Genomic DNA, 21,636 nt, shown 5'->3' with positions numbered 1-21,636 from the left:
AATGCAGCTTTACAAGGGTAGTTTTCTTCATAGGCTATTTACATTGGTTTTGCTTCCGTTTTATTGCCTTCCCATCCTTTATTTTTCTCTTTTCTCCTTTTTCATTATCATGTGGTCAGATGCTTCCCCTCAACTGGCCATAAATACTTATTTTAATACTTATTGCTCTTATGGAATGAAATTTTATGTTTCTTGATCATAATTTTAAAAGCAAATGAAACATTTTTACTGTATTTCTCTGTTTATAAGGACTTAATGGAAATGCTTTTTATTCATGTGAGCCTGGATTCTTTTTGTTGTGTTTGAACGAGGGATTGTTTTGTTTATTTGACTTGACTTTATTCTCCTAGGTCAACAACTTTAATGGAAGGTATATTTTAGATTGCTGATATAAGCCTTCTTAGAGTCAGTTGGTTGCCAACAAAAGTTCAGTTCTAACCAAAGTGTAGGTTACTTGTGTTGGGTCTGTGTTTAGAGGCCTCCTTAATGAAGTGAGTGTTGTGAGATTTGCTGGTGTTTGTGGTGTCATTAGTTTTAGAAGAAAAGTTCCTGAAGCTTCTTGTAGTAACAATAATAACCTGATAGTCTGATGTTATTTCTTCTCAAAGAGATGTGGTTGTTGTGTCCTCTGTATTGTGACATTTTGTATTTTCTATTTCAGTTTCCCAGCCAGGTGGTCATTCAGAGCCTACACATCTATTCTGTATTTTAACCCATGGATGAGAATATTCATTCAAGCCAAGAGAGTTAAGACTAAACATCTTTGCTATTGCCTCTACAGACCCAGGTAACTCATCTTTCTTCAGTTATCTTCATGGAGTTTTTATTTATAAAATTGATGTGCTCCCTAAAGTTGTCAAAGTGAGGACATTGACTTTGATAGTAAGATTTTTACATTATAAACAAAATTTAAACCACATCCAGGAAGGTTTGCTAAAGAGTAATTGGATGTGAACAAATATTTGGCAGTAATAGAAACACACTGCAGTGAGCATGCTAAGTTAGATCATCACCCCGAGTAGAAATTTGTTTTTTACTTCAGTGAATTTTAGGTGCTTTGACAACAATTAGTTCCACTAAATGATCACAGTTCACATATATCTTCTGTTTACACAATACATTTGAACTATTAAACCATATATGTACATGCTTATATTATACATATAGAATGAATATATTTATAAATATGTATCTGGTTGATATATATTTTATGTGTTTTTTTACTTTAACATAAATGTTTTCAAGGTTTTGTTGTTGTTGTTTTGAGACAGAGTCTCTCTTTTGTCAGCCAGGCTGGAGTACAGTGGCGCAATCTTGATTCACTGCAACCTCTGCCTCCCCTGTTCATGTGATTCTCCTGTCTTAGCCTCCTGAGTGGCTGGGATTACAGGCGTGCACCACCACACCTATCTAATTTTTGTATTTGTAGTAGAGACGAGGTTTCACCATGTTGACCAGGCTGGTCTCGAACTCCTGACCTCAAGTGATCCGCCTGCCTTGGCCTCCCAAAGTGCTGGGATTGCAGGCGTGAGCCACCGTGCCTGGCCATCCACTAGGTCTGGCCTTTAAGTTTATATTTACATATTATAAAATCCATTTTGTCCAACCATGCATGCCATCACAATGGTCATTTTCTTGTTGTAGTTTCTGGTTAGTCTTTCATTTACACACCAAACATTTATCAGATTTTTCTGTGAGTCTGAGATTAGAGGAAAAGAAGCTATTTGAAAAAGATACTTGCACATGCGTGTTTATAGCACCACAATTCACGATGGCAAAATCATGGAACCAACCCAAATGTCCATCTGTCAACAAGTGGATAAAGAAACTGTGGTATATATATACAATGGAATACTACTCAGCAATAAAAAGGAATGAACTAACAGCATTTGCAATGACCTGGATGAGAGTGGAGACTATTATTCTAAGTGAAGTAACTCAGGAATGGAAAATCAGATATCGTATGTTCTCATCGATATGTGGGAGCTAAGCTATGAGGACGCAAAGGGATAAGAATGATACAGTGGACTATGGGGACTTATAGGGGGGAAGAGTGGGAGGGGGCCAAGGAATAAAAGACAACATATTGTGCAGTGTATACTGCTTGAGTGATGGATGCACCAGGATCTCACAAATTACCACTAAAGAACTTCCTCATGTAACCAAACACCCCCTGTACCCCAATAACTTATGGAAAAATAGAAAAAAGATAAGATTAATTCTTGTTTTGAGGACCTTGATATCTATTGGGAGAAACATTTAATTTGTGTACACTGCCTATATATATGTGCCTTTTTACCTGAACTATTTCATTTGATTTCTGCAGTAAGACTGTGTGTTTGGTTATCATCATCATTTTAGAGATAAGGAAATGTTAAAACTAGAGAAGAACTCAAACCTTCTGGCTCTAAATTCTTTACCAATCCAAATTCAATGCTTCTTCTCCTATACCACATTAACTCTTTATAATATGTCTACATTTGTCATCTTGTCTTATTTGCATGAAAATGCAGTAGCTGTCCTGAGAGGGGCCTTGCAATCACTCCTAAAGATATTAATACTAAAATTATAGATCTCTGCATCGTACTCCCTGAGCACACACCAATGAATTTTGCAAAAGCTTTACTTTTGATTTCTAATTATACTGCCCATCATCTTTTGAAAATAAAATATTCCAATCCTGAGACTTTCCCTATAAATCAGTTCATTCATTTCCTAATAAATATCAAAGCAATGTTTCCTTTTCATCCGTCTTATTCTTCTGGGGAGCGCCAAGTGTCTCCTGGATCAATCAATATAGCCAATCTTTTCAAATTAAATTTCCCTCGGTGAGTTTGGGTAAAAAATAGTTTAAGCCCATGGAAAATGTGGATTTGTCTCTATTTTCTGAAGGAATTTTAGTAAATTGAGTGTAATCTACCTAAATTACTTATATCAAGTGATGGCTGCTTCCCATTCGAGTGTATTACAATGGAACGGACTCCCACCCAAGATGAGTGCAAATTTGTCTCTGGAGGAGTCTAGATCATGGAAGAAATTATTACTTTGGAAAAAATTTCTAGGTGATTTCTCAGGTCTCTTAAACATTTTATAAGTCTATAATTCTTGGAGTCTTAAATATTGTTTATATAATAAAGACAAATTATTATATGGTTATGTTATTTGATCTTAGGCAGCAAACATTCTTCATTAACATTGCTTAACCATAGACCCATGATGCTGAAGGGAGCCCAAATGAGTTGGGATGGGTGTTATCCTGCATTCAGAGGAACATCATGGTCCTTTTTAAGTTATTCGGTGACATTAACGCTATGTTCTGTTGTTGAATACTCTGCAACACTATGCTTCCGAAACAATTCAGTATTTAGGGATGCTTTCCATACCCTAACACCCCACCCACCCATCAGACTAGTAATTTTTGAACAGTGATTCTTTTGTATACTATGCATGTTATGTGTCCATTTTTGAATTTTTACAGTACTGAATTATTTAATCTTTTATTACAGTATGATAGTTGGAAGCAAAATTTGGATTAGCCAAACCTGGATGGGAATTTAGGTTTTGTCATTTACTCGTTGTGGACCTTTGGCAATTACTTGAGTCTCACTCTTCTCCACTGTGAATTGGGAATTCCTCTGCCACTGAGGTTATTATGAAGACTAAAATAAAACAGTGTTTTATGTTAAACATAAAAACAGTAAGGTTTCTGAAATGTTTGTAAACCAATAGTAGTAGTTATTATACAAATGCGTAAGAGCAAGTGGATGGAATGACCACTATGTGCAAGGCTCTCTTGTAGGCATTGGACATTTTGCAAAAGCAAAAAGAGAAAATTCCTGGGCTGGGCATGGTGGCTCACGCCTGTAATCCCAGCACTTTGGGAAACCGAGGCAGGTGGATCACCTGAGGTCAGGAGTTCGAGACCAGTCTGGCCAAGATTCTTAGGTGAAATCCCATCTCTGCTAAAAATACAAAAATTTAGCTGGGCATGGTGGCTTGCACCTGTAATCCCAGCTACTCTGGAGGCTGAGGCAGGAGAATCGCTTGAACCCAGGAGGCAGAGGTTGCAGTGAGCTGAGATCACACCACTGCACTCCAGCCTGGACGACTGAGTGAAACTCCGTCTCAGAAAAAAAAAGAAAAAAAAGAGAAAATTCCTGCCCTCATGGAGCTTACGTTCTAGTGGGGGAGGAAAGACAACATGTAAATTAAAATGGATGATAAAATATCAGGTAATTCTTTTTTTTTTTTAATTTCAACTTTTATCTTAGATACAGGAGGTGCATGTGCAGGTTTATTACATGGGTATATTGTGTGATGCTGAGGTTTGGGGTATGGATCCTGTTACCCAGCTAATGAGCATGGTACCCAATAGGGATGATTTCTACCCATACCCCCATCCCTGCCTCCCTCCTCCCCCGTCTTGTATTCCCCAGTGTCTGTTGTTCCCATGTTTATGTCCATGTGTGCTCAGTGTTTAGCTCCCACTTATAAATGAGATTATGAGGTACTTGTTTTACTGTTTCTGTGTTAATTCACTTAAGATTATGGTCTCCACTGCATTTATGTCACTGCAAAGGACATGATTTTATTCTTTTTTTATGGCTGTGTAGTATGCTATAGTGTATATGTACCACTTTTAAAAAAATCCAGTCCAACATTGATGGGCACCTAGATTGATTCCATGTCTTTGCCATTGTGAATAATGTGGCAATAAACATATGAGTGTGTGTGTCTTTTGGGGCAAGTTGGTTCCTCTTAACAAAGGTCCATTGCATAGGTCCACCTGAGTATTTTCATGACATAATGGTTGACTTCTATCAGAGTGAGCAATTCAAGAGAACAAAGTAGAATTTGCAGCCTTTTAGAACCCATCTTCAAAAGTGACAGACCATCACTTTTGCCATGCCACAGGTCAGCCTAGATTTAGTGTTGCGGTGGGGGCACCACACATAGGCATTAATACCAGGAGGAAAAAAAACACAGGAGACATCTTGGATGGTGGGTAGCACAGTGAGTTATGCAATAATTTTGTGGGAAGATGGTTCCAGAAGGAGGGGACAGTAAGTGCAAAGACAGCAATCAAAGGCTAGTCTAGCTAAAACACAGAAAACAGATTGAAGTAGATTGGGCAGATCAGGTAAGTCCTGAAGCAACATGACACGAAGAGGTGGCTGTATTGAGAATGGAATAACTTGAGCAGAGGAGTGGCATTACTTGATCTACGTTTTTAAAAGATTATTCTAGCTGTTGAGTAGAGAACTGATTTCATGGAACAAGAAGAAAGGAGGGAAGTTGAGGTAGGATAGATACTATTACTGTATTCTAGGAGAGAAATGAGCTTGAGCTCAGGTGGTAATGGTGGAAGGGATGAAAAGTGTCTGGATTACAGATGTGTTGTGAAGATAGAGCCAACAGGTCTTGCCAATGAGTTGGATATGGGGTGGAGAGAAATTGAGGAGTCCAGAAGGCCTTCTAAATTTTTATCCTGAACAAAATCTTGGGAATGATAGGGGAAGTGCAAATGTAGAGGTTAGGAGGAATGGTGGATGGACTTCTCTTCATATCATAGTGGACATACTAAATTTGGGAGGTCTACTGGACATCCACATCTCTACCTATCAATATTATATGAACCAGAAAATTATTGATCCTGCCTAATTACATGTTGTAAAGAATAATTAAGGATTAGAATTATTTTCACAATATGATTAAACCAGGTAAACTCTTATAACTTAAAAGAAAGAATTATGATTGAATACTACAATGTAGTTATGATTTACAACTGGGGGCTAATTTTTTTCTGTATTAATAAAAGTTCAGAACTGTAGTTTTCTTTACTTGAAGTCTGTTTTTTTCAACTTAAATTTTAAAATACTGTATTTGATATTGGCCAGAGTATTTTGAACAAATGTTTTAAGTGTGAAAATTAAAGTCAATGAAAGTTTAAATTTCTGCAAGTTGTTCTGATCAAACCAGTCACCCAAAATGCTGTATTATGTTCCATACTTATTCAGCACAAAGCATTGAAAGGTACTTAGTGTTTCTTCATATTTTTATTTCTCTTGATGGAGAAGGGTTCTATTTTCCTCATAAAAGTAGTAAAATTAATAAAAATTTATACAATACAGAATTAGATATGGGGGAAAAATCAAATAACTAAAAGCCCTTTTTACCACTTGTCATTCATTCTGTGCTATAGCAATCTGTAATGTTCCCCAAAGGAGAACCTCTGTTAGAAGTTTAATAAATATCTTTCCAGATTGTTTTCTACACAGTTATATATATGTGCACATGCATGCATGCACATGCAGGTTTTTTTAAACATAAAATTATGTACGACTTGTTATTTTCTCTTACAGTTATATCTTGGAGACTTTGTCATTGTTAAATATATTGCATAGCACTATGATTTATTTAACTGTTTTCTTATTGATGTACATTTAGAGTTTACAGAGCTTCGAGCATTCTCAAACCAAATATTATTCTAGAATTTTTCTCTCTATGATGATTTAAACCAATGTTTTAAAGCCCAGTTTGGGGAATTTTCTGTAACAGATGCACATACTTTCAACTGTATTCAGAGAACCTCAGGTTCTGTAGAGCTTTTCTCACCTATGCTTTGTTCTCTTTGAATTTATGGATATATACGTGTATATATTTTTTCCTTTATTGTTCTAGAGCATCTTTGCAATCACTAAAACAATGGACCTTGAAAACAGGTCTCTCAATCAATAAAGTAGAAAATGTGCTTTTGGTAATTTAAAATGATACATGAATGTGTGTTTCTGAGCATCGCAGTTAGAGATAATTGTTTTGGGACTAGGATAAGTAGTTTATCCGGTGTTGATGATAATCTGAGTAAGAGGGCTATGCATATTAACCAGAAACTTTGATAAGGGAACAACTTCATAAAATTTTTTAAAGAAAATTATCCTATTTTAGATGTCTAAGTGAACATTTGTGTGGGCAGATTTTCTTATCGCTCTCATGAAGTCTTCTTACAAAAGCAACATTTTTAAGTAGTGAAAGGCAAGGAATTTCACTTAGGTATAAAGTTTGCTAATTTACTAGCTGGATGCAACTCACTCGTTGAATCTTTCTTAATAATTATGTATCTCTGGAGCATATAGTCTTACTAAAGAATATTGTCTTATGTACTTTAAAATGATAGTCTGACTTGATTATGTTCTTTTTTCTTTTCAGAAAGTATCTTTATGTCACATCTTCTTTTAAAGGAGCATTTAAAAATGAAGTTAAAAAGGCAGAAGAAGCAGTAAAGATTGGTATGCGATTACCTGTAGCCTACATCATTGTTGTTCAGTCATTCAGCATATCTTAATTGTGCACTTATTCTGAGACATACATTGCTCTAGGCATTGTAGGAGCTACTACAATTAATTAATTGTGGTTTCTGTCTCTGTGGAACTTCAAAACACATTCTTTTCATCTCTGAGTTTGTTTACTCATGATATTATTTATTATTGTAAGTATAATCCTGAACACACTTCCAACTAGATTGATATTTGTTAGAAACCTTGTTTGTCTGTCTGGACATGGTGGTTCACACCTATAATTCAAGCACTTTGGGAGGACAAGGTGGGAGAATCACTTGAGGCCAAGAGTTCAAGACCAGCCTGGGCAACATAGTGAGACTGTGTCTCTATTTTAAAAAATAAAATAAACTAAGAAACCCTGCTTGTCATAGCACTGTGTTAGGTCATTTTAGATCCCTGCACTGCATCCACTTGCGGAAGGATGTTCTACATATTCACTCCTCCTACTGCAGGAACAAAGCTCTCTTCCCCAGTATCTGGGAGTGAGTAGTAGCTCTACATCTATATTTTGTGGATTTTAACGCATTTTCTGTCAGCTAAAAACTCATTTATGACTTTTGAATTTATATTTATATATTTATGTCCTATAAATTGTCATACCTAAATGAAAGCCCAATAGAAGGAAGATTTCAAATGTGTAAAAGTTATAAGAGGAACATAGGGTTTTCTGAGATCATGGTCTGTATGCCATTTTTCACTGGTCATGCTATGTGTGTGGAAAATACTCACTTAAAATTGCTTGAAATAATTCTGCTATATTATAACTATTCGGCTTCTACTTCCAGCTGAATTCATATTGAAAGAAGCACAAATCAAAGTAAACCAGTGTGACAGAACCTCTTTATCTTCTGCCAAGGTACGACATGTAAAGAGAGTAGTCTTATTAAATGGCAAATTGTGTCATTTGCTTTTTCCTGTGCATAGTTGTCTCTTACCATCTACTTCCCAAACTTTTAAGCACAGATAAGCTCAGCAGATTAAGTTGATTTTAACTCAGGTCAACAGAATAGATGAGTGCAGAGAAAGGAGAGGAAACTCAGCAAGTGGGGGCAAGGCTGAGGCAGAGACAAAAGATGAACAGAACATGGGGTGAATTTGAAATGGGGAAGAGCATCACAAGCAATTTCTTTAAAATAGAAAGGAAAGTAACAGGAGAAAGGGAAAAAATAATGAAAAGCCAGCAGAAGAAAAAACTAGCCTATCAAGTCTCCTTGAAAATATCTATTCAAATTGTAGCTCCCTGTGGACCTAAATAAATGGGGAAAGCAAGGCAAAGTCTAATAAGCAATCCTTTTTGCTAGTGCCAGGAATTATATACTGTAATTATGAATATTAATAACAATGCTTCCAGCTTCCAAAGCTGTTTTATTATGAGTTGCTCCACACAGTTCATAAACATTCTTTGTAATTCTTACAATATGCCCATGAGTAAGATAAGTTAAAAAGAACTATTGTTATTAATTATAATGCATTGCAACTAAGAGAAATAGAATATTGCTGCAAGACATGTATTGTAAGTTTGCTAACTCTTACCAAAAATATGGTGTGAAGCTTTAAACGATGGTGAATCATTAAGCAACATATTTGTTTGCTTACATGCAAAGGGATAAGTAGGAATATGGAGGTAAAATGCCTTACTTCACCTTCTCTTCATCCTCTTCTACAGACTGAATGTATGAATCCTTTCAGTGATTTTGCCATTTAACTTTCCAGGACCAAGGCTGTGTCTGATAAAGATCTTTCATATCTAAGGTCTTTGGTAAGGGATGACATCAAAGAGTAGTTCGTGCTAATGCCCCAAAGCTAATTCTGTCCATGACTTGCCCCAATTTCTCTTAGTTTTTTCTTTTCATTTTTTAAATTAAAGGTCAACCTATCTTATTGTTATTGATTATCGATTTTTAATCGTTTAAGCTTTTTAAAATTTTGTTTTTAAGAAATCATTTCCCTTTGCTTTATATGTTTGAGAGTCCAGAGAAAGACTAATGGGTCAGGACCTTGCTTCCTTTTTGCCTCCTGCTGTTTCTTCTCCCTGCCTCTGCTCTGTGCTCTGAGGGCACTGCCAGGCAGGGTAGGGAAGTCCTTGACCAATTTGCTTTGTTGATCTGATGCAGTCCGGTTTCTTTAAGGCAGAGAAGAGAGCAAAGCAGAATGACCTGAACTTTTGACCTCTTAAATTCTTCTGGGCAGATGAATTTTAAATGGAATACTTGCCAACCATTTTCCACTTTCTTTTACTGGAAATTCAGTGTTCATTCAGTGGTGTACCATACATCAAAAGAGATACCTACCTTTCACCTCAGGAGGATGAAGCGTGTTAAGAGGCTATTCTGATGCCTGAGAACAACAATCATGAATTATTCCTCTTCTGCTTGGTTAGAGGGAGCGTACCAGATTTAGAGTAGTGAATGAGTTGAAATATCAAATCAAAAGTGTTAATAAGAAAGATAACTGGGCATGGGGTATCCTATAAAGGGAAAGTTTGAGAAATATTAGATGTATCCAGAATTCGATATGAAGGAGATATTTTCTGCTGGCTACTAACCAAATTTCTCAATTATCTTTTTGTTTCCTGCAAAAACACTTAGTGGTCACATAATTGAGCATTTATTGTTCTCACAAACAAAAGTCAGAACCTGGGTACACTAAATAACTCACCCAAGTTTTCATGTAGTTTTTGTCAAAGACTTTGTGCCATTATGGAGAATAAAGTTTCTTTCTCTAAAAGGCAGAGAGGATATCTGAATATATACAAAAGAGAGTAGTGGGTTAGGATTTGGTTTATATTCTAAGGTGTTGGAACCGAATAATTTATCAAGCATTGAGAATCTACAAAGGTAGAATTGCATTAATGTGAGCTATTGTTACCCTTGAAACATTTGAATAATAGGATAATGTCAACTTGCTTTTTGTTAATTCAGTGGCATAATGTTCTCTCCTAACCAATGCACTTCTCCAGGATGTATTACAGAGAGCTTTGGAAGATGTGGAAGCAAAACAAAAGAATCTTAAAGAGAAACAAAGGTGAGACATAAGGTTTTTTGTTTGCAGGAATCCTCTGTACTGTGTTAAAACAAATTCTGGTTTCTAAATAGGTAGATTTAGTGGTTATTGTGACAATTTTTTTTTCAGCTTGTGACATCTTATAATCTGAAATCTAATATAGTCAAGGTCCCAAAACCAAGATAAGCAATGTAAAACATTGATAAAGTATATATTTACATGTACACGTGTGTGTCTACATAATGTTAAAACTTCCAAAAAAAGTGAAAAATTAGTTCATTATTTAATTGTTTGGGCTAGATGAAGATGTCTGGATGAGGGAGTGAACTGCCCGGAGGATCAGCTGATAACTCACTTTTCCTCTGTGTCATTTGCCATTTAAATTCTAGAGAATTGGTTCCAGTTTCTTCCCTTTGTCTAGTAGCTTAAAATTTAAGATAGGAAGTAATGTTTCACGTGAATGTATTGCTTATATATCGTTAAAATAAAAATAGCAAGGATATGTTAACAAAACCAGATATTTACATTTGTAAGATTAACTTGCTGTCCAACTCAAATGCTAAACAAGTTAAACTGAAAATAATCACTGCTGCCCACATAAGATCGGACTTTGAAAGCTGTGATACCTTTGTGAAACTATTTTTAAGGGAAGTATGATTAGTTCTTAACATTATTTTTTGTGAACCATGCACTGACCATAACTTTCCAACCATAACTTTCCTCCATAACTTTCCTCAAAACTTAAATTTTAAATGTCACTTTTGCATTTATCAAAATAAATAAATGTGAAATGTTACTTATGCATTTACCAGAAAAATTTAAATAAATGTCATAGAAATGTAATTTAAAAATGAAGCCCTAAGGCTTTAGAAATAAAAACCTCCTTGAAACAAGTTCACTGTATGAGGTAGTTCATACAGTGAAGTGTTTGAAAACTGACCAATCAATACTTTATTAATAATAATGCCAGTTGCCATGAACTTGTTTTAATGGTCAAATGCTGGGTTTTTTAATCGAAGAATATCAGTATATCATTTAATATTATAGAGTGACTATGTCATATACTGTAATACCGTATTTAGGTATCCCTTATACAGTCAGTACTTTTGTTGAATAGTTGGGATCTCATTACTGAGTAGTGATTTTTGAGAAAAAGTTTGATTCCTATATGTTTAACCTTAGATATACATGCGTTTAATAAATATATGGTATATTAACTCATATCTTATGTTCTATATATATAATATCCACATGGAAGGACTGACAGAACTTTATAATTGTTCTTTAATGATAGATGCATTTAATTAGTCCAGTAAGTGTATTATGTTAAATGTAATAGCACATGGTCATAAAACAAAAGACCAAGTTTGTGGAGAGAGGGGAGCTACAGGGTGAACGCAGGAGAATTACTTTTGTTGTCATCCTTGATTGGGTAAAGAAAATAACAATTGTTATGTATTTAATCTGTTCCAGGCTTATATTTAACATTATTTCTTTTAGTTCTTATAACATCACAAGTGGCTAGACAGGTATTAGTCCCATTTTTCAAATGAGACAGAAAGTTTAAGAGGCACAACCATGGTTATTACAAAGACAGGCTTGTATCTGAAACCAAGTCTGCCTCTCACATCCAGGCGTTTTCGTAGCTTCTAGCAGCCTCTGATATTACAGATGTTTATATCACAACTCCTTACTATAACTGTTTTTATCACATTGTGGTATTTCTCAATTTCTATTTTATACTTTTAATAGAAAACTCACACAAAACATAATATAGAAGGTCAGTCAGAAAAACAGGAGCTCATATCTGTTGCCCTTGTAAACTTGCTTTATGATAATAACTTATTTACCTTGTATTTTGGAAAAAGTTAAGAGGAAGCCAGAGAATATCTTTTGGTGCATTCCAGTCTGTGTGGGATATCTGGAGACTTGAGAAGATGCTGAAATTTAGAAATCACACCTACTGTTAGAAATACCTAAAATTTAAAATAGCCAAGTCATCATTTTGTAAAAAATGCTGCAATGTACCTACAAGACCGGTTAATATTTCACAACTCTTTTAGTATTTTCTAGTTCTTGTCAATTTAAATCGGCAGACGTGTTTTTGAATCAGTGAATGCTTTTGTTTGACTGGCCTAGTTACTGGCATCATGTTTATGCAGAATACTTGGCTATACAGAGACATCTGAGTGTGCCTACCAGATTTTGCAAAATATTTGGATGTATACCTTTGATGTTAACCTTCTAGTTTAATTATTAGCAGTTTCATAAACTATATGTGTTTATTTAATAAACAACTTTTTAAACTTTCTAAATCTAACTCTAGAGAATTAAAGAAAGCCAGAACACTCTCCCTGTTCTATGGAGTGAACGTGGAAAACCGAAGCCAAGCTGGAATGTTCATTTACAGCAACAACCGTTTGATCAAAATGCATGAAAAAGTGGGCTCACAGTTGAAACTGAAGTCCTTGTAAGTATGTTTTTGCTTTCAGAGGTATAAGCAGAGAGTGGGAGGTTACAGTAAGATGCTGTCTGTGGAGTGAGATGAGTGACTAATCACAATGGGAGCAAATGTCATAGTCTCTGTTCACCCTTCCTGTCGATATGCAGGCATTAATCTGCCTCATTTATAATATCGGTGAATCTGCATGCATGCTCTAAGGAAAAATCACACTTTGGGAAATTTTTTTCAATGCATTGATTGAGCAACTTGATGTGGGGCCATTCCTTGTGCCACCTCTTTGGCTTAAATTTTTAGTGCTTTACCAATTTAAAAATAATACAAGCATATTAAATAACTTTTAGAAGAGAAAGAAAAGAAAAATTCATAGTCTTGTAAAGCAACCCTATTAACATTTTGTGCAGCCCCTACATGTATGAGTTCATGCCAGTTACCTGCATGATCATATGTTACTGAAACTCTCTAGCCTATTTGGATTTTAGAGTAATACATTCTCATGCTTTCCCAATGGTCTGAAACTTCTCAAGCTGCTTTCATCAATGATGTAGAGTCCTGAAGAGACACACAGAAAAGGACAGGATCAGACAAGATAATCATGACCAGTAGAAAGGGTCAGGGAGCATTTACTGTCTTGCTTCTTCACTCTCAAGGAATTAGCAATTCATTCATTGTTTATTTAATAAGCACCTATAGTGCAGTGTTGTATGCCAGGCACTATACTAAGCTCTGCTGATAAATGGCCCGTTTGCTAAGGAATGTATAATCCAGTGAACGGGACAAGCATATAAATGCATATTTTTATATTGTGTGAAAATAACAAGCATTATCTTATAAAACCTAGATTCGTTGGATTTCTTGCTTAAATCCCAGTGCACTCAGAATAGAACTGCTTGCCATGCGCTTCCAGTTATCTGGCCTCTGACTGGCTGTGGGACCTCACCCCCTACTAATACCCTACCCTCTCTACATTTCCTGTTCCTCAGACCTCCTAAGCTCATTTCTGCATTGAGACCTTGGGACATGCCATTCCTCGGCCTTGAACCTTCTGTCCTCAGATGTTCTTACTGCGGGCCCTAACATGCCATTCAGCCATGAGCCTGAAGTATTTTCCACAGGAAGGTCTTCCGTGACTGTCTAATTAAAACTGGTCCCTTCCCTTCCCCCCACCTGTCACTCTTCACATATCACAGCACCTGCATTATGTTACTCACCCCACTTATCACCATCTGAAATGATCTTGTATACTTATCTGTTTTTTAACTTCATGCCTGCCACCCTTCTGTAAAAGAGAAACTTCAAAGCCAGGGGAACCTATACTTCTGGTTCTCACCATATTCTTAGTTCCTGGAACAGGACTAGGTGCTGAGCTTGAATGAATGAATGAATATTATGTTAGAGGTGAGCATCCAGTGCAAAAAGAGCATTTAGGAGGGGCAGTGAAGCAAACTGGGGAGGTCAATTTAGGCCTTCTAGAAGAATGAAGCCCAAATTTAGACTTAGAGAATGAATAGTGAAAGGAAAGCAAGGTGGAAGAGTGAAGTGGTAGCAAAACACGATAGGCAGGGACCCCAAATTGTGAGGCTTTGACACATGTGCCATACAAAAGGCAGTGGGCAGCCCTAAGGGCTTAGACAATTGTATGCTCTTTCCCAAAACAAGTTATGTCACCAAGCAGATTTACAGTGAGATACTCATACCCTTTGGGATAAGCCAGCTCTGTGATTCCTTCATGGAATTCACTGAGCACCCCAGGGACCTCTGCAATGAAGAGGAGAAATCCAATCTGATAGATGAAATGCAGAGAAAGAAAGTAGTTCTCTGGCCACTGTCATTTAGAAGATTATGCCAGTTTATTGCAATAAGGCACCATGGTTTTTAATGTCAAAAGGCCTTGCCTTCCCAGCCACCCTCACTCTCCATGTAAGGTGATAGGTTTGTAAGACGAGTCATATTAACTCAGTAACATTGTGCTAAAATGATTTTTTTATTATGATACCAAACATGTTGGGATCCCCACAGATTTATGATAACGTCATTAGATAACTTGTTAAACTTTGACATGGTCCAGACCAACAGAATCAATTTATTTTTGGAAAAAAAAAATGATTTCAAATGACCAGAATATATTTGATTTTTTTCTTTAGCCAGATTTTCAAAATTTAAATATGCTTATGTTTTCTCAGACTTGGCGCAGGCGTGGTTGGAATTGTTAATATACCCTTGGAGGTCATGGAACCATCCCATAATAAACAGGAATTTCTCAATGTCCAAGAGTATAATCATCTACTAAAAGTCATGGGACAGTACTTGGTCCAGTACTGTAAGGACACCGGCATCAGTGAGTATTCAATAGTCATAGTAGGAGATACTTACAGAGGGATTACTTTCTGTGATTTCTTTAAGCTGACATGATTATCTGAATTCAGATTACCAGCAACTGAAAACTCTGAAAGGGAGCTCCTGCTCTAAAAACAGGAGTGAGAAGGGAGCCCATTTCAGAATCTTTCCCAAACTATCGTGAAAAACAAAGCAGCAGATTAGAAATTGCAAGGGAATGGCAATCAGAGGACAGAGTGAGGTGGCAGCTGACCATGGAGGAAGGAAACAGAAGATAGCTCCAAGTAGACTGAGAAACCCTGCTCAGGGCGCTGGAACTCCACTGTGTGAGAGCACATAGTCCCATGGAGACCTTAGTAGCTCGTATAATGTTATGTCATACCGTAGAGTAAAAACTACTGACCCTGGGTAACTGTAGATATGTTAAACTTTTTTTTTTTCTCTCTCTGAGATGGAGTCTTGTTTTGTCACCCAGGCTGGAGTGCAGTGTTGCAATCTCAGCTCACTGCAATCTCTGCCTCCCTGGTTCAAGTAATTCTCTGCCTCAGCCTCCCAAGTGGCTGGAATTACAGGCACCTGCCACCACGCCCGGCTAATTTTTGTATTTTTAGTAGAGACAGGGTTTCACCATCTTGGCCAGGCTGGTCTTGAACTCCTGACCTCGTGATCCACCTGCCTCAGCCTCCCAAAGTGCTGGGATTACAGGCCTGAGCCACCACGCCCAGGCAGATATGTTAAACTTTGTTTTGTATAGTTAAAAATTCTTGAGTATGTTAATTCCAGGAAGATTTCAAATAAAAATTTCTAAAATAAATAGATCTGGAAACTTAAAAAGATAAACTTTAGTTATCTGAAAAATGTGATTTGTTTAGATCACCTCACTCCCCAGAGACACCTGAACAATCAGATGGTGTGCTGTGCATTAATTAAACTTTTTGTTTTTCAACATATATTTTAGAATCAAGGTGTACATGTGCAAGATCGTTACAGAGGTATATTGTGTGATGCTGAGGTTTGGGATATGACTAAACTTGTCACCCTGGTATTGAGCATAGTACCCAATAGGTAGTTTTTCAGCCCTTGTCACCCTTTCTCTCCCCTTTTATATTCCTCAGTGTCTATTATTCCCATCTTTATGTTCATGTTTACCCAGTGTTTAGCTCCCACTTATAAGTGAGAACACGTGGTATTTGGTTTTCTTTGTCTGCATTAGTTTGCTTAGGATAATGGCCTCTAGCTGCATCCATGTTGCTGCAGAGGACACAATTTCATTCTTTTTTATGGCTGTGTAGTATTCCATGGTATGCATGTGCCACATTTTCTTTATCCAGTCCACTGTTGATGGACACCTGGGTTGATTCCGTGTCTTTGCTATTGGAAATAACACTGTAATGAACATACGTGTGGATGCGTGTGTCCTTTTGGTAGAACAACTGATTTTCCTTTGAATATATACCCAGTAGTAGGATTGCTGGGTTGAATGCTGGTTGAAATCTTAGTTTTTAAAGAAATCTCCAAACTGCTTTCCATAGTGGCTAGATGAATTTACATTCCCACGAACAGTGTGTAAGTGTCCCTGTCTCTCCACAGCGTGGCCAACATTTTTTTTTTAACACTTTTTAACAAAATCCATTCTTACAGGTGTGAGATGGTATCTCATTGTGGTTTTGATTTGCATTTCTCTGGTGATTTGTGATGTGGACCGTTTTTTTTTCATGTTTGTTGACTGCATGTATGTCTTCTTCTGAGAAGTATTTGTGTTCTTTGCTCACTTTTTCATGGGGTTGTCTTTTGCCTGCTAATTTCTTTAAGTTCCTTATCGATTCTGGGTACTAGACCTTTGTCAGAGGAATGGTTTGTGAATATTTTCTCTCATTCTATGGGTTGTCTGTAAATAAACTTACTTTTAAGTTATGCAGACATAGGGCTCCATTTATGTCAAGAAATAGGATATCATGTATTCAATGATTTGGATGAAGTATGTATAATTCATGTACATTAAAAATGTGTCTATACCCTTCAGTCAACTTAAAATCTTCACTTGAAGTTGTAATTTTAGAATATTTTCTTTTCATTTGTATCCATCCAGCTGTACCTAAAGCTTTCTCACCAGCAAAACAGGGAAAAGTGTAGGAACTCAGTGAGAAATTATGAAAGGGGGAATGAGATTGAGGGGACAGATTTCCTGCCGAATCTGGGTTTTCATGTCATGGTCTAAAACATATTCAGAGTGTGTTCTGTGCACCATTATTATCAACATCACCTGGAGTTTGTTAGAAATGCAGAATCCCAGGCCCCACCTGAGACCCACTGATTTAAAATCTGCATTTTTACAAGATCTCCCGGTGATTTATATTCACAATCAAATTTGAGAAGCACTGCTCTGAAGAGTATACCTGTGTAATTTTTCCTGGGATAGGCATATCTTTTTTCACGTGTATTTTTTTGTTTTTCAGAGACATGTCTGAAGTTATGCTAAACATGAGAATGATTACATTGTTTGGCAGGGTTTGCTTAAAGCTGTAGAAAATGTGTAAAGGTATAAATATCAACATAAACATAGTGAGGTTTAAGTCAAACATCTACTCTCTGGTCTTTAACTGCTAGTATGACATGGTACAAAAGGAAAACATTAAGCATTTGAAAATCATGAACCTCCCCATACTCCTCTTGTCTTCGCTGTAATCCCTTCCTTGTCTTCATCCTTAGAAGGAATTAAGTCTTCAGAAAGAGGTAGGCATTAGATTTAAAGGTTGTAAAAGTTATTTCCATCTATGTCACACTCGGGAGAGTCATACTCAGTCCTCTTTGTGGGTGGAGCTCTCTTGAAGCCCCTTTGCTTGGTATGTGGATTCCCTCCCAACAGTTGTACTCCCAGGTACAGGGTATCATTTACTAGCCCCCACTGCTTACCTAATTCCCTGTCCTTATCTAATTGTTTCTCAATCTTCTACCTAATTGCTTCTATCTACCTGTTTCTTAACCTTTTCAACAGATGTAGTAGGGTTTAAAATAAATATATTTGTATTTTTATTATTATTGGTTGATAACATATTGTTTTCACAATTCCATAATTATCTATGAATTGATAGAGGGCTAGAGGATACTGTCACAAAAGATGTTTCTCTAGAAGGAAGATAGAGACTAGAGGAAGGATAGCAGGCATGTGTATTTGTTCATATGTTTCACTTCATCCTCAAACTTCATTATCAAACTAAATCAAGTAATCAAGGTCAGAATTGGTAGTTTCAGTAATTTGTAAGGAGATTGACCTTCAAGGTCTTTGCTTATTAACTCCCACAGGAATAACCAAAATTATGTAATATTTGACTATCTCAAAACCAGTATTATAGGGCATATATTTTAATGAAAAGTATTAAGGTAGAATTTTTTTTTTTTTTTTTTTTTTTTGCCTTGTGAGTAAAAGATGCAGTCTTTATATTTGCTGAAAGTCTGATGTGTTTTTAGGGAAAACTGGGTCCTTGTAAAAATCGAATCGGCAAAAAGAGGAGTGGAGAGGTAATGACTTTGTGTCATTTATCAAATCTACATTTACTTTCAGCTCAGCTGATGCTAAGAATCTCAGAAATATTTTCCTCGTTTCTAAGTCTGACCTCACCTCACTGTCTGCCACTATGTTTTCTGAAGCTTTATACATCCTTATAATAAAATGGAAATATTAATCATCAGCTTTGGGGATTAGGGAGAGAAGGAGAAATAAAAAGTGGGGAGAAACATTAAATGAAATTTGGGTTTGAACAGAAGCAATTATGAAAAATGTATTACTAAACTTTTCCAAAATGGATCAGAATTGAGCTGATGTTTTGCAGAAGAATTCAAATCATAGTTCTTCAGTTGGCAAAGAGGGTAAAATTCATTTAGCCCAGTCACTTTTAATCCCCTCACTCTCGCTGCCATTTTAAGCCTGAATGCGGGCCACCTGTGAAAGGAAAACTGCTCCCTCTCGAGGCAGCCCGTAAATTTGCACGACACTATTAAAAAATACATAGATCTTCATATTAAATCCAAATCCATGTCTCATGGGTTCTTTCATTCTACTATGCTAGGCACCAGTGTTCTAGGACCAGCAAATCAGACATAGTCTGTCTTCTCTGAGAACTTACAGTCTAGGGTGGTGCTATGGTCTGAATGTTTGTGTCTCCCCTACAAATTCAAATATTGAAAATCTGACCCCCAGGATGATGGTATTAGCAACTGGGACTTTAGCGGGGTGTTGAGGTCATGAGAGCAGAGCCTTCATGACTGGCATTAGTGTATTTATAAAGGAAGTCCAAGAGAGACCCCTCATCCCCTTCTCCATGCGATGTTCAAGTGAGAGACAGCCATCTAAGAACCAGGAAGCAAGCCCTCACCAGACTCAGAATCTGGCAGTGCCTTGATCTTGGACTTCCCAGTCTCCAGAACTGAGAAATAAGGGTGTTATTTATAAGCCACTTAGTCTATAGTATTTTATTATAAGCAACCGAATTTACTAAGACATAGGCTAACACGATTTGACAATTAGAAATAGGATTAGTGCCCAACAGAGAAGAATGAAAACTACAGAAGCCAGTGGCCAGGAGCCCACAGTCTGTAGGCCAGGGAAGGCCTCCCCGAGGAAGTGATATTTCCTAAGGGATGGGGAGGGGTTAGCTGGGTTTACTGAGTTCTTCCTGTTTGGGGCCAAGGAGGGGAGGCCTAAAGCTTTTCTAAATGGCAGGCCCCCAAGTATTTGAAGACAAGATTATATCTGTCTTCAGTCTTTGTTTAATCTTGACTAACGTTTCCAAGTTCAAGAATAACAATTATTCTTCATTTGACATGGTATTAAATATATTTACCATCCTAACATTATATTTTAAAGTGTATTACCTAGAAACAAAATATGCCAGATGAAACCTGAACAGCCTTGACTGAAATGGGATCCTCATCTTTCTTTCGAGTTGTTGGAATCTTACTGGTACACCTAATAATATGTGAACTATCAGTAAACACATTATTGACCCTCAGTATCCTCATTACCAGTTAAAGTTTTTAACAAAAATATTAATATGTGTTCATGTAAAGCCATACTTCTCTTTTCTTATTTTTTCCATTAAGTGGTTTTGAGCCCTAGTGTAAAATCATACATTTATCCCTAGTAAAGTTTGTCACCTTATTAGGCCTCATTCTCTCAGGTTGTAATGACCTTTTTTTTGGAATCTAATGCTAACTTCTAACTAATGTGTTATATTCCCAGATTTATGTAAAGTCTGGCTAGTATTTTCTGTATGACTTCACGTAAACCCAGTTGCGTAGGACAGGAAAATCAGACACCCTGACCCTCTACCAGTGATCTCCACTGAGATAAAAGTGGGTACCTTGGGACATGTTTTCCTGATTGTGCTATCGCCTAACCCTTGTCAATTCCCCAGTTTGTGCATAATTTTGAAAGTGAGAAATAATATTTGTTACATGAATATTTTCTTTAAAACATAGACAATGCTGTAGTGCCTGGATATAGCTAGTTGCTCACCACAGAATTTTGTTTTCCATATGATGCAATTTAGTCTCTAAGATCTCAGAAAGGGACTACCAGGAAAATGAATATAACAACTTTGCTAAGGATACACATCGAGTGAGGAGGCAAATATTAAAAGGTGAGAATATGAGACAAGTTTATTTGAAGATGTAGTCTCAGAAACAGTTCATATCTTTTTAATTCAGTTTTTGAAGTTAAGGATTTTATGTATGCATCCTGTTTTATTTAAAAATATTACCAACATATTTTATGTTATTTTTAAATTTATTGTGGTGTTATGGGCTGAATTGTATTCCTTTCAAATTCATAAGTTGAAGCCCTAGCTCGCAGTAGCTCAGGCTGTATTTGGAGATAGGGCCTTTAAAGAAATAGTTAAGTTAAAATAGAGTTGTTAGGGTGGGCCCTAATGCAGTCTGACTAGTGTCCTCATACGAAGAGGAAATTGAGACACAAAGAGACATACCAGGGATAGGTGCACACAAATCAAAAAATGTGTGAGGACACAGGGAGAAGGTGACCATCTGTAAGCAAAGTAGGGAAGCCTCAGAAGACACCAAGCCTGCCAATACCTTGATCTTGGACTTCCAGCCTCCAGAATAGCGAGAAAATAAATAAACTTCTGTTGTATAAGCCACCCAGTCTGTGGTATTTTGTTATGGCAGTCCTAGCAAACTAATACATATGGGAGATTTCAAAATTAGAATTAAAGAGAATTTTATAATGAAACTCTGTAAACCCATCAACCAGCCTCAGTGATCAACTTGTAGGTGAACTGGTTTCATCTGTAGCCCAACTGTTCCCTGACAACTGGATTATGAAGGCAGTCCCAGACCCTGTATAATTACATCCATAAGTATTTTAGCATTTATTCTAAAAGTAAGTACTGTTTAAAAATCATAGTACAAATATCATTACCTAAAAGTTACTACCTTCTTAATATAGTAAAATATCCAGTCTGTTGTTCATATTTCTAATTA

At 36.6% G+C, this 21,636-nt stretch overlaps 1 protein-coding gene across 2 annotated transcripts in view; it reads left to right on the top strand.

Moving 5' to 3' along the window:
• Nucleotides 1-21,636, top strand: part of MORC1 (MORC family CW-type zinc finger 1) — a 162,145-nt gene that overhangs the window by 50,733 nt on the left and 89,776 nt on the right. For both annotated transcript variants that reach the window (XM_011995501.1, XM_011995507.1), the window contains exons 9-14: nt 662-787; nt 7,207-7,286; nt 8,123-8,193; nt 10,297-10,361; nt 12,667-12,810; nt 14,985-15,139. In XM_011995501.1, coding sequence (XP_011850891.1) covers nt 662-787; nt 7,207-7,286; nt 8,123-8,193; nt 10,297-10,361; nt 12,667-12,810; nt 14,985-15,139 — 641 coding nt within the window. The remainder of the gene's footprint in view (nt 1-661; nt 788-7,206; nt 7,287-8,122; nt 8,194-10,296; nt 10,362-12,666; nt 12,811-14,984; nt 15,140-21,636) is intronic.

Source organism: Mandrillus leucophaeus, unplaced genomic scaffold (assembly GCF_000951045.1).
Source record: "Mandrillus leucophaeus isolate KB7577 unplaced genomic scaffold, Mleu.le_1.0 Scaffold113, whole genome shotgun sequence".
Taxonomy (NCBI): Eukaryota; Metazoa; Chordata; class Mammalia; order Primates; family Cercopithecidae; genus Mandrillus; species Mandrillus leucophaeus.
Note: the sequence above shows the minus strand (reverse complement) of the source record. Positions and strands in the feature narration are given on the sequence as shown.